The sequence below is a fragment of the Quercus robur genome, chromosome 1, assembly GCF_932294415.1.
Source record: "Quercus robur chromosome 1, dhQueRobu3.1, whole genome shotgun sequence".
Lineage (NCBI taxonomy): Eukaryota > Viridiplantae > Streptophyta > Magnoliopsida > Fagales > Fagaceae > Quercus > Quercus robur.
In genome coordinates this window covers 10,942,379-10,956,760 of record NC_065534.1, presented here as the reverse complement: position 1 = coordinate 10,956,760, position 14,382 = coordinate 10,942,379, and the positions used below count along the sequence as shown (strand labels likewise).

At 29.6% G+C, this 14,382-nt stretch overlaps 1 protein-coding gene across 1 annotated transcript; it reads right to left on the bottom strand.

Moving 5' to 3' along the window:
* Positions 1–3,709: 3,709 nt before the first annotated feature.
* Positions 3,710–5,170, bottom strand: LOC126720515 (uncharacterized). Its single transcript, XM_050423025.1, has one exon. It carries the CDS (start codon positions 4,995–4,997, stop codon positions 4,056–4,058), a length of 942 nt encoding a protein of 313 aa, XP_050278982.1. The 5' UTR covers positions 4,998–5,170; the 3' UTR covers positions 3,710–4,055.
* Positions 5,171–14,382: the final 9,212 nt, after the last annotated feature.

Sequence of the window (14,382 nt, the reverse complement as noted above, 5' to 3'; positions counted from 1 at the left end):
TAAAGTAATATAAGATTCCGTTTTTAAAAAAAAAAAAAATATATATATATATATATATATAGACATATGCAAGTGGAACAGGCCTAATAAGATAATTAAAAAAAAAAAAAAATTTAAAGTGAGATAAAAACGTTTGAGCTAACTTGACCTACTTTTGACACATTGGAGAGCATGAAGACATATTTTGTCTAGTTTTCCGATCTTGTCTACCTACCACATTTTGTTTTTAAATTTTTTTTACCTTTGATTTGGGTGAATAGTGAAAGTCCTTGACAGATGTGTTTGGACTTTGGATTGGTATATATGCTTATTTTATTGAAAATGGATAAAAGTGCAGTTGTTGTATGCTAAAAGAAGAAAATAAGTGAGATTTAAATAATTGCACATATAAAAATAAGTTAAAAGAGTGGGGAATCAAACAGTTGAGAGGTTATTATTAGTTTAATCAAATGTTATTTATATGCAAGTGTATTATTTTTTAGTTTTTGGTCTGAGGAAAGTGATTAAACACATAGGACAACAGGAGAAGGAATATGGGAATGGGGGCCCATAATTTATGTTAAGGGTTTAAGAAATTAATATTTTAATTAAATTAGCTAGCTTAGCACCCCCAATTTGTCAAATTTGAAAAAATATTTTGGGTGAAAACTGGCCTAAGATGTTGCTACTAGCATAAAGAATTGAGCCAAGTAATGATCATCAGAATCCCATAATTCAATTCGCTGTCCTTTATTGTTAACCTTTTCCGACATATTTTAGAAATTTTAGGATTAAAAAAATAAAATAAAAACCTTAAACTTAATTACTTCTTTTCTAAACATTTTCTTATATATCTTTATACTTATATTAGAGATTATAGGAAAACAAACCTAAACTTACATATAGTATTAATTTTTTCTCCAAAAAAAAAAACATATAGCAGTAATAATAATAATAATAATAATAATTATTATTATTATTTTCATAACACAATCTAAAAAAATACCTCCTAGCTAGACACCAACTGTGGCTTTTTTGTTGCGGTAGAAGATAGAAGAGTATCATTAGGCTATATTGATACATTAATTGTAAGTTCAAGTTTTATTGAAGAATATATGATATATACACATCTTGTCGTCAACTTGCAAGTTTATTATGCACAAAATTTTCATTTTAATTATACATTTGTTAAAGATGAGAATCAAATGCCACATATGTGTCCAACTTTAACCGTTCATCCCAAAAAAAAAAAAAAGTTTCCAACGTTAACTAATAATATGTCTTTAATTAGTTTATTATTATATATGTACGCAGACACGCATGGTTCTTACTTCTTAGTCATAATTTCTGATTTCCAACTCAAAGGTATATCCCTCTTTTTGGGACAATTTTCTATTTCAATGTGATGAATACCAGAACAATCTTAACCGTCAAGAAAAACAGAGCCTGCAACGTGAATCATGACTTCTTTTTCACTAAAAGTTAATTAGCGGACAAGTGAAAAAAGAATCTACAACATCACAGTAAACCAAATGTAAAGCATGTCTTTTCAAAAGAATATTTATTAAGCTTTGTCCCGTAAGAGACTCTCATTAGTTCTTCCAATATTACAATTATATTATTGAATTATTTATGTTCGATTGTTCCAATGCTAGAAGCAACTTTTAGATCAAGCAATGAATCAAGATCTTGGTTTTAAGTTAGTACATAATTAATTATACAAAAATTGTGAGTTCCAGATAGCTCAACAGGTAAAATCTTTTAGAATTGAATACGAGATTTGGGGGTTCAATCCCCGCCTACAAAAAAATTTGATTGATATCTTAATCTAATGATAAAGAGTACAATCATTAAAAACGGAAGCAATAGGTTGGTACTCTATAAAAAAAAAAAATATTCGAAGACTAAATATTTTTTTCTATGGTATCTAGCACATTAAATAAAACATGAAAACATGGTATTCTAAATTTCTAATACATTAAACAAAACATGAAAACGATATATGACCATTTTTAGACATATATATCCATATTGTGTCAAGTCAACTAGGGGCAAGCCACACTATTATATTAATACATAAAGAGTTTGGTTAATGTATGCTCTTAGCGTATATATTAATCATTTATTTTTGAGAAGTTTTGATAGGAAATTGAAAAAGTTGTTAAAATAGTTAATTACTTTTTTTCATAAAAAGTTTTTAAAAATGATTTGCTAACGTATAGTCTTAGAGCATACTAACGTTAGCAAAACTAATACATAAATTATTCATGAGAAAACTTATATTTTAGTGGCATTACTATTGTTCTTGAGAAATTGAATGGTATATGCAAACTTTAGGAAATGAAAAATGTCATTATTACTTTGTTAATTATTCAGATTGCTCAGGAGCGCCTATATTATAGGGGGGTATCCATGGCTCCAAGTACATGCACCTACTACAGTGCAGAAACATCCCTATCCCATCGCACTCTTTGTGTGAAAAGACACGTACATGCCCACCAGTGGCCCAGAAACCAGTGATTTCTCAAGGGCATCTCCAAAATTGTGTTTTGCAAAAACCTACCATTGATAGCGAGACAGGGCTCAAATTGTGGCATCCAATAATATATAATATGTCACATTCAAGACGTATTTCTAGAACTAACTATTTTTTTTCAAGCTTTTCATAGATTTTATTAAGGAACTTTTATGCGAAATATAGTTGAAAATCTAAGGGGAGCTAATAACTAGGTTTTTAAGGTAAAATTGTGATGTGACATGCTTTGGAGTGAAACTATGGTTTATGAAAGCTTGATTTCTATTGAAAAGAGAAGCCTATAAACTTGAATAATAAGTTGTGGCCAAGGTGCTTTTCTTAAATTAAAAAAATTAAGTTCATTTTCTTGTTCCTCTAATTTACTTTGAATATGATATATATTAAAAATTAACTTTTTAATGTTATAAATTGTTTTATCTCATCAGTTTCTCTCACCTTTGAAAGCCATCTATGATGGTACAAGTATTCAAATACTTACCCTCAAAAGAAGTACTTTAAAATAAATTTCTCACCTCCACAAACAAGAGGAATAGAAAATGAATGACATTATCTCAAACCTAAAAAGGGCACGAAGAAGGGCTCGAGGATTGATTTAACAAAACTAAAGGAATAAACAGTGACATATTGCTCAGGACAGCACAAAATCCGTATCTAATTCATCACATCATTCATATTGCTCTTGGAAATTTCTTATTATGAAAAGTACTTTTAGACAGAATTTGGTCATATAGGGCCTACATTAAATTTATCTTATCCTAATTACGTGGATGTGGATCTAGCACTTGCTTGTCAACTGCACATGATATAGTTCAATGTTCATCATGCCACTCAAGCATCCATATCAGCAAAATCAATATATTATTATTATTACTGGACCTTGGTATATATTTTATAGCCAAAAGTAATTTTCTAAGTACATATTGCGTAGTTTTTTCACCTTGGAGTGCAAGGCAAAGGTGGTGTACAGAAACAGCCACCATTCTTGAGGAAACAGGTAAGTGTAGTTTCTGATCGTACAAGAAATGTTACCTCAGACATGGAAGCTCTTGCTCCAAAGAAATATATGACTTTTTAAATCCTTTCTTTTCCGGATAACTTTGTTAGCCAATTAATGTACACAATTTGGAACAATTTTGTAGAGAAATTAGTTAAATTTTTTTCTTATATATAATCAACGAAATTATAAAGAGTCCATTAAAGAACAAGGTAGTACATTATAATTTATATCAAACCAAAAATCATCAAGATTTATACAAGTTGGTGGTTTCAAGATATTATAGTCAAATAACTTTTTTTTCTTCTTCCTCTCTATACACACAAATACAATGGACTTCCAATAAGCTTTAAGTCCATCAATGTAAACCAAACAAATTTCACACTAATTTTCTCTCTACCCCACATGCACTTTCTCTCCCATGTCATTGTTATCTTTAATGCCAATGACATTATTACTGGCCAAATTGATAAAAATAGAAGTGTGATCCCACCAACCTAATATTTTTTATACACATACCTAACCACATCTACCTCTTCCTTTTTATTACCTTTCCATGTCAATGGGTGCAAAGGCTTTTCCCATTTGAATAAAGCTCGTTGAATTGCCAATTTTGCTCTTCTTTTGGGACTCAATATCATCAAAATCTTCTCCTTCTCGTTCCTCTTCTTTTATCAATGAAGCATACTCCACCTTCTCTCCATAAGCTTTAACCAAAAATAAATAGAAAAGCACTGCTAAACTGGTGATTCCAGCAACGTACCAGCTAAATTGAAGGACTATCAATGATTTAGCACGATAAAGTGCTTCATCCCCTGAACACCTAGCCACTTTGTGACCCTCTTCTAGGTGCAAAAAGCAACCTTTAGGTAACAATTCTGGTATCCACAACATGAAGCCCATGACCATAAGCCACACACCTTGAAAAACTATGCTGACCGACCTTACAAAGCTGATTATGAAACTCTTTGGGTTACCAATTCCCATAAGAGTGGTGGCTAGAGAAATAGCAATAACAAATTGTAGAAGTAAGTGGTATTGGCCTTCTGGGCCCATGTGGTCAGTTGAGTGAAAGCGAAATAGAAGAAACATTTGTGCAAAGGCTATGGCACCAATCAATTGTGTTAGCCCATGTTGAGCTTTGGGGCCAACTTTGTCAAGAGCTATAGCAAAAGCAGCATAGACAATGAAAGTCAGTGAGATGTTGGAGTGTTCAAAGTTGTGGAGATGGTTGGAAGGGATGGTTCCATCAGAGTCAAAGGGTTGGTGTCTATCAGGGCTTATGAAGAGTTCCATGGCTATGGAGGCAACACTGCCTCCCATGATCAAGAAGAGCTCAAAGTACCTGCTTTTTGAGGTGGGAAACCATGGTAAAGAGGTATAAGAATTTGGGTACTGAGCATGGAGCTTGATGTGGTTATAGAGGTGCCATAAGCCAATGATGAAAAACCCAAAGCCTGGTGCCACATGTCCCACCAAAGTGCCCATGTTTTTGTGAGACAAAGTTTTCACTTCTTGCTTGGTTGTCTCAGAAAGGAGGTGTGGTTTTGTTGTTGGGAGAAGAGGGGGGAAATCACAAAAGCAAGTGAGAGGGAAAGAGAGAGAGAGTGTGGTGAAGAAGAATTGGGGGGGAGAGGTGGGGGGTTTAAAGAGAATGGATGTGGGGTTGAAATTCCAAGGGGTCTAGAGGCTTCTAAGGGGGGTTTCAAGTTTGAACTTGTTTTCCTGTGACTTGGGGAATACGGCTTTCCATGACCAAAAAAAAAAAAAAAAAAAAATGTGACCGAGAATAACATTAACAACAATTGACCGATTGATTCCTTCAGCAATGAGGAGAGCTTAGCCAGCCTGGTTTCTAGAATTATAAAAACAACTTCTATTTTCACTAATATTAGAGTAAGATCTTAGGGTAATTTTGGTAATGAAGATTACTAAGGTGTGGTATTTTATTACTGAGAATAAAAGTTGTTGTAATGATATAGCTAAATCTTTGGCTATTCACACACATGTTTATCAGATTCACTTCGAGGTCCCAAACTTAAAATAGGCCTAAAATAGATAAGTAATCTAGAGACACCCCATTATCACACCCAAATAGACACCCTATTTGTTTGTCAATTTCTGGTTGGATTTCAGCACTTTCACATGGGTCCACCACATATACTTGAAGATACTGAAATCTAACCTAAAGTTTAATTTCTTTTTCATCTAAAAAAAAGAGTAAAGTTTCTTTTTAGCAACAAGAATAGGCTATGCAAATATAGCCTGCCCCGTCAAAAGACCTTCTACTATATTATGCAAGGAGATCATAACATTTGGGAGAAAATGGGCAAATGCCCCTTTCAAAAAAAAAAAATCTAGCATTTTGTCCCATTTCCCAAACTAATTAGGGAAATGCCCCTTTTTTGAAACTCGATTTTCTCAAAATCGAGTTATAAAAAAAAAAATTTTGGAGTCCTATAGTGGCATTTTAAGGAGCCTATAGTGACGTTTTAAGGACCTATAGTGACGTTTTAAGGACCTATAGTAGTGTTTTGTAATCCGATCTTCATGAAGTCGAGTTACATGCAATTTTTTTTCTTTTTTTTACCTATAACTCGATTTTATAGAAATTGGATTACAAAACGCCACTATAGGTCCTTAAAAACGTCACTATAGGATCCTTAAAAACGTCATTATAGGGCTTAACTCAATTTTGAGAAAATCGAGTTTTGAAAGAGGGGTATTTCTCTAATTAATTTGGGAAATGGGGAAAAATGCTGAATTGTTTTTTTGAAAGGGACAAAAGCCAATTTTTTCCTAACATTTTGATAGTAACTTTTTATCATTATATTATTAGTTGTTAGAACTATCTATAAATTAAATGATTTTTTTTCCTTTCTTACCATGGGAGTTGGGGATTTAGACTTCACGTTCTCTATCATAAGAGTTTGTCAATATCATTGAATTATAAAAGACTTTTAACATCTTTAAATTAAATGTTACCTTTACTTTTATTGAGCATCTTTAGCTTGACCTGAAAAGTATCAATTGGCTTTTCGGATTACTAGAACCTTTTTATTTATTTATTTATTTTTATTTTTTTATGTAGGAGTTTTTGGGGTTAAGTCTATAAGATTAAGACTCTTCTCATTGTTGTTAAAAAATACATCTATCTTAAGTTCGCTAAAACTGGAAACTTGTAGGTTGGTGTAAAGATGCGGAGAGGAAATTTCTATTGTCAATTTTTATTTACTGTTGAGAGTTGAGTGTTGAGCCCACTAAATAAGAAGTTTCCCTTTGTTATTTTTATAAACACACCAAATGTTGGGTTACGTTTTGTGCATTAACAAACACATGGTACAATAAGCCTCTTACTTCACTCAATTAAACTAAGGTAGTTAGTACTGTTTATTTGGAAAGATAAGAGGTAAAGCATGAGTTTATGTAAAATAATTGATATCCGAGTATATTAATTTTAGTCTTGTAAAATAAGAATGACTAGTTTATTGAACATGCTCATTTAATGGACATATTTTCATCCAAAAATAAAAGTAAATATTTTTCTCATAATTTTATCACTTTGGTTACGAAGAGTTATGGTCAATGGTCATAACCAAAGCCGTCCACATTTAATGGGCCGTCATTGACGACGGCGGGTGGAGCTTGACTCATAAAAAGTTAAAACGTGAGGCTTGAGGGCCATCCCTAGGCGTCTCTTTCTTTATCTCTTTATGACATAATTAGTTAGTAATTATTATAATTTTAAAACTACTTTTTTATTCAGCTAAAAAAAATAATTTTTAAAGATTTGTGTTTTATTCCAAATGGTCATGATTTGATTTCTTATAGTTAGCTTCAGTGGTTTTCCGAGTTATTATATTTTAAATTAGACTTTTATATTGTTTGATTCACATGTTTATTTCTAAATATTTGATACTTGCACGACATCTCCTCCACATCACATGTGATCAGCTTATACGACTTCTTATGGGTAAATGACGTTTTACACTCCCAATACTCACGTGCAAGGGAGATAAAACCGGTTTTTTTTTTTTTTGGGAGAGAGGGGGGGGGGGGGGGGGGGGGGGGGGGTGGGGAGTTACATAATTAGAATTATCAAAAACATATGATTTGAAAATTTTGATCATTGAAAAATAATTACAACATTAAAATCTTATCTCAATAATATGTGGAAAACTTAAGAGTTAAGATTTAATTTTCAAAGAAAAATATTATTCCGAGTCCTGGGTCTTGGATACCCTTAGAGTAATTGTTAATAGGAAAATATTAATGAATGTTCTAAGAACATTGATTTAGGAATTATTTTTTGAAACATTTTATAAAAAAAATGATAAAGCAATTAATTTTTTATTACATCTTTTTATATTTCCAATAAACACTCCGTTTGTTTTAATAGAAAACCTTATATAAAGATAGTTTTATGTGTTTTCTAGTGTTTAATAGCATCCAAAAAAAATGAATCAAAGGAAAACTATCTTTGATCAATAGAAAAAGTATGACTTATTTTTAAAGATTTTTTTCCAATAAATTTTTTGGGAAAACAATTATATCTCACAGCAAGTTAAATAAGGGAAGTTTAAATAATGTTTTTTAACTCATTCAAAGTTGCTACCAAACATAAGAAAATGAGATAGTTTTATAGAAAATACTTTTTGAAAAATGATTCATTTTCTAGAAAATATTATCGCCAAAACAATTGCCATAAAGACATTTGTTAATATGATCCTTGTTAATAAATAATTTTAGAAAAATTTTGACATTATTTTCATGAAAAATATTAAAAAAAAAATTGTCAAAAAAATTATCTATTTTTTACTTTTTTCATAAAAAAATTTCTAAAATATTTTCTAAACCAATGCCCTTTTTACATCCGTTAACTTTTTCCTTTTTGATTTTATGCCTTAAGCATGATTGCATATTTTGCATGTCAATTTGTATGAAAAGAATTATACACTGTTAACAGTATATATTCTCAAATCTAGTTTTTATTTATTTATTTATTTTTAAATACAATTAAAATTATTTTCTTTTAAGGAGATTAGGTATTCGAATCAAACCTTTGTTTAAAAAGTACCTCTCTTTAGCAACGTGCTTAACGGGGTCAATTACTCAATTATTGTTAAAGACAATTACTAAAAGTGAAAATAAATATTGATTTGGATGCTCCCTGTTGTTGATTGATTCGGATGGTTATGGTACGTGCTACATAATAGAGTTTCTTTTATTAATCATAATAGAGTTATTGTTAAAGGGTCCATCCAAAAAACAACTTGATTAAATGATTGATTGGATTGCTCTTCTACTAATAAATTTTTGTAAATAATAATCCTTTTTTAGAGATAAATATCGATTTTGATGTCTTCATTCTTTTTCCTGTTTTTCTTGGTTTAGTCCCTGCTGAAATCATAATCCAACAATCATTATTAGTGGTTTAAAGTTCGTTAAGACAACAATCATTGGATGCTTAAACAAATAAAATTAAGTAACTAATTATACATTTTTGTCAAATTAATAGTAACTTATTATATTTATAAGTTATATCAATGAAAAAAAAAATAGAATAAATAAGAACAGTAACACACCTAGGAGTAAGACTGGGAATAAACCTGAAATTAAGAAGAAAAAATAGTAATAAGTTTTTGAATGTGATAAATTTTTTCTCATTCTCAAGAAATCATTTTGTTTGCTCCAATTCCAAGAGAGTGATCACATGTATGGTTAAAACTTATTATTAGAGAATGTGAAGAGCTACTAATTGTACATCTAGAGTTCTCGTGCCTCTTGAGGTATCGAAGTTGCTGCCTTATCAAGAAGATTAAGTTATTGGAACAAAATCTTCAAAGTGGGTAATTGAAGTCATGAATGGGAGGTTAAAGTACAACTAGAATAAAGTTAACATTATTAAGTACTAGCACTAGCTAGGTTGTAGCAAACTAGAATAAGGGTATTAAGTTTGTAAAAATTTCAACCCCATTAGTAGATTTGTTTTGCCTATGGGGTTGGTGGTACAGCCCCTATAGTGGTTTTTTCATTTGCATAATTTTTCATTGGTTTTTCTCCGATTCACTATATTGTGCTTTAGTTATTTCCCCCACTAATTTCTTTACTAGTATATAATCCATGTAAACGCATGAATGCATTTAAAATTAAACACAATTTTTATTATAAAAATATAAATAATTAGTCAAATTATTAAAAATAGCATATAACACATGCATACTTATAGATACATTTAAAATTAAACACAATTTTTATTATAAAAATACAAATTATTAGTCAATTTTTATTTATTTATTTTAAAGTAAACGTAATTAGTCACACATTAAAATTCTTATCTAGATTTAATACTAACTATGATCATTTTTTTTTCTAATTTTTAATAAGATAGAGTATGTGGTGATTTTTATTGGGTATATGTAATTGGTTTTGTTTTTAGTTCATTAATATTGGATTCTTAGTATTTTGCACTCATTAATTCACTTGGCACAAAGATTAAAAAATTTAAGTGGACACATGGCACAAACTTAAGTGGATAATTATAGTGTGGTCCCCACATAAATTTAGACACATGGCACAAAATTGAATTCTAATTTCAAATTCTAATTGAACTTTCTTTAAGTTTTACACACACGCGCGCACACGCACACATATATATGATTTAAAATCTAATTGGATCTAGACTTTTCGATTTTTGCATCCAATAATTCACTTGCCACAAAAATTTTTAAAAAAATAAATAAATGGCATACATGGCATAAAATTGAATTTCAATTAAAATTCAATTTAGAATCTAATTGAATTTAGACTCTTTGATTTTTGCTCCTAATATTAATTCACTTGACACACAAATTTAAAAATTAGATAAGACACGTGACAAAAAATTAGACATGATTTAGAATCTAATGGATCTATATTCTTTGGTTTTTTCACTCAATAATTCACTTGTCACAAAATTTTAAAAATTAGATAGGACATATGGTACAAAATTAAACTTTAATTAAAATTCAATTAAGAATCTAATTGAATTTAGACTTTTTGATTTTTGCATCTAAAAATTAGATGAGACATGTGGTGCAAAATTAGACTCCAATTTAGAATTTAATTGGACTGTTAACCAATGCCCTAAGGGCATTCATTAGTATTTTCCTATATAATAATAGTATGTAACCCATGCAAATGTATGGATGCATTTAAAATTAAACACAATTTTTATTATAAAAATATATATAATTAGTCAAATTATTAAAAAAAATAGCATGTAACACACGCATATGTGTGGATACATTTAAAATTAAACACAATTTCTATTAAAAAAAAAAAAAAAACTATATACACACGCTACACAACATTGGTACTGTTCACATTAACCAAATCCTATGCATAATTGATTAATTAATTACTCAACTTAAAATGGGTTAATTTGCTTATCCGGAGTCTAAACGAATTAACATATGCCATATGGTATAGGGGCATTGATCACTAAATTTGGCTTATAATTTTTTTTTAAATGTATTTAAATTGCAAGGTATATAACTCTTTTCTTTAGTGTATTATCAATTTCATATATAATATGCCTAATGAAAAATAAGTGATTGTTCATTACTCACAATTTACCATCTTAAAAAGTTATTTAAAAAAAAAAAAATTCTTAGAACCAAAAACCCACATGTTGTATAACAAATTAGCTATTGCCTTATTTATAGTCTTACAAGGTAATAATACTTGGGACCACAAACCTAACCCTTATTTAATTTTTTTGAGGATAAGATTATAGACCATGGAAGAAGGTATGTACATCATGAATACACATTATCTATCCCATTTTTTATGTTTCATCAATCATAGCATCATATGTGTTTGAATTTTATTTTTTCATTTTTAACTTTAGTTATTTTATAAGAAAAATAAAATAAATATAAGACAAGTTATGATCAGTGGAATACAAAAAATATGACAAAGATTTGTATTTCATGCTACATCTTATGATGGCTTAAGCACGAGCAGCCATCTCTTAAATTGAGAGGCTATTAATCAACAATCAACACACGGAGATGACCATTTTATTAGTCATTTTCCGTTCTATTCAGTGCTTGTTATTATCATTTACTTTCGTTTGCTTATCAGTTATCATCCACCAATTAATGTCGCTTTGGATGCCCTATTTTCCATGTACATAACCATCCAATCTATTTGATTATTTGTGCCTTTGAAAACTAATAGTAGCGTACTTCTTAAGCAGTATAGATGTAAGTATGTTATTGGATTAGCAATAAGTTGGTTTAAATTAATTGATACGTACAATTTTGTGCCATTTTGTGCTTTCTGCTTAGCTTGGATAGGTAGATTTTTGAAGGCATATTCGTGATGATTTCAAAGCTTCTTTACGGCTACCAATGAAGTTGTCGTTATTTTCTAGATTAATGCTTCTTAATTCTTATAACCAGTCATCTCAAGGGGACAAGGGCCAATCCATGAAGCAACAGAAAACGTAGTATAAAAATAAAATAAAAAATGCATACAGTTTTTTTTTTTAAATGAGGTTGTTGCGTTGACCAAACTATAATTTATAGTTTTTGAAAAACAATAATATTGTTTGTCCTGCATTATTATATGATTGAATTTAATTGAGAACCTAAAGTAAATAACATGAGAAGATTCTAAAATGAAAAATATTAAAAAAAATCATTCAGAAATTTCTATCCAAGGGTGCTTGTTCTCTAGTTTTAGAAAAGTATTTCTATTCATTTTCATGCATATATATCTCTTGTTTGAATAAGATGTAAGTGCAACTATTAACAACATAGAATGGCACAACATCAAAAATGTTTGTCAACGCAGCGGCCATCATTATAGAATTTCTAAAGTTCCAAATTTTCCATCGTCAAAGGAAAGTTTCCATTGACTGAATTCAGAAAACTGTGTACTAAACACCTTATATTAGTAGATAACAATTAAATAAGTATTATAGAGACTAGTATAATAATAAAAAATAAAAAAATTACATTGTACTAGCCAGCAATGTAAGATTTACATTGATAGTATAATGTAAACAGTAAACCTATAATTACTCATTAAAAAAAATTGAATTGGGGTTTGGTTAAAAATCCCAGGTTATATGTAACAGTTTTTCTCCTCAATTAATCTAGCAAGCTAACCAAATTTTTGGGAAATGATCACTTCTTATGGATGCTGTTGGACAATACTCTTAAAAACCTTCAATAACTTTGATGTCCTATTTTTAATTTATTTTATTATTACTATTATTATTATTAAGAATTTGAATATTATTGATAAAAACAACAGAAACAATAGAAAATTTTCATAACTGAATTTAAGGAGTATATGAAATCTGTAAACAGTTAAAGAGATAGAGAGAAATGGCTAAAGTTTAAGAATTCAAATTTAATTTTGTTTTGACTATTTTAACAGATTAAAGCTCAAGAATTCAACTTTAATTTTGTTTTGAAGAGTTGTCATTGATTTTTTTTGGTGCTTTTTGTGTGTGCTTATATTAAGTGGGTAAGAGTTGAAGAGGCATACGAATTCAAATTCTTCTCATTAATAAAAGTGAATGATACTATTGAGATACAAGGCTTTTGGTGTTGGCAACGTCAAGATCTTCTATTTGAGTTATCCATATTACTAATTAAAGGGCTTCTCTTATTTGGATTGAACTTCTATGTGATTTAGAAATACCCTTAAACCTTAGGTTTAACAGGGAAAAAACTATAAAACAATCCGGTAAAAATATATCTTCAATTTTACTTAAAATATTTACAAAATAGGATACTCTCCTACTAATTCATGTTTTTAAAACAAACTTATATAAATTTTTTTTTTTTAAAGAAAAATTATGACACTAAACCAAAAAAAAAAAAAGTCTCATCACATGCGCAAAACGTGTGTCATGAGACTAGTATATCTAGAAAATCATTATTGTTATTATTATTATTAATAGTTTTTTTTTTTTTATAGAATTATCATTATTAATGGTTGCCATCAAGGTTGACAAATCAAATGATCCTTTTTTTTTTTTTAATGGCTAAGCAAACAATCTGATATTCAAAGCTAGAAGAGAGAGAGAGAGAGAGAGAGGATCATGGATCATCTAATTCATCATCATATTATTAGTGTCATACTTAAAAAACTATAAGTCGGTTAATAGTTCATGATGAATGGATTTAAGTCAGCGGTGACGTCTGCCAACCTTGACAGAACATGCATTAAGATTAAAAAAAAAAAACCTATTTTTCTGAATATATTGTCTAATATAGTATGAGTAGTATATATTAAACTCTTGCTTTTGAGCTGAACTTTCACTTTGATTCGCTATGATTCTAAGCGTCATTGTGTATGTAATACATGACATTAATCAATCGATTAATTCAGAGCTTTGGCCTTTAGCTTTAGGAGAGACCACTGATAAGATTTGTCTGGGAATTTAAAAAAAAAAAAAGTGAAAATTTTAGGGGTTGTTTAGTATGGTATTTTAAGCAACATTTTTCAGTTTTTAAATAATATTACATGTATTTTCATACACTTTTTCACCCACACGTATTTTCAAAAAATATAAATAACGTTATTAAACAACGTTACCAAATGGAGCATTAATGTATGTAACTACATTATTTTCAATTTTCATTACATTTTCTCAAATATTCTATCTCAACGTGGACCATTCAAAAGGTCAAAAACCGCATATATTTTATATGCCTCGGAAAGCACAAGGGTCCAGCGAATGTTCTAAATGAATGGAATCTAACATAAATTTAGGTCACGTCGAAGAAGTTTGCAAATTGCTCATGAAAAGAAAGGAAAATTGAGGATTGGATTGTCTATTGTTGATTGTTGTTGATTTATGAAAAGGGAA

Excerpts from the sequence above, each read along its gene's own strand:
- LOC126720515 (XM_050423025.1), bottom strand. The coding sequence starts at position 4,997 with ATGGGCACTTTGGTGGGACATGTGGCACCAGGCTTTGGGTTTTTCATC.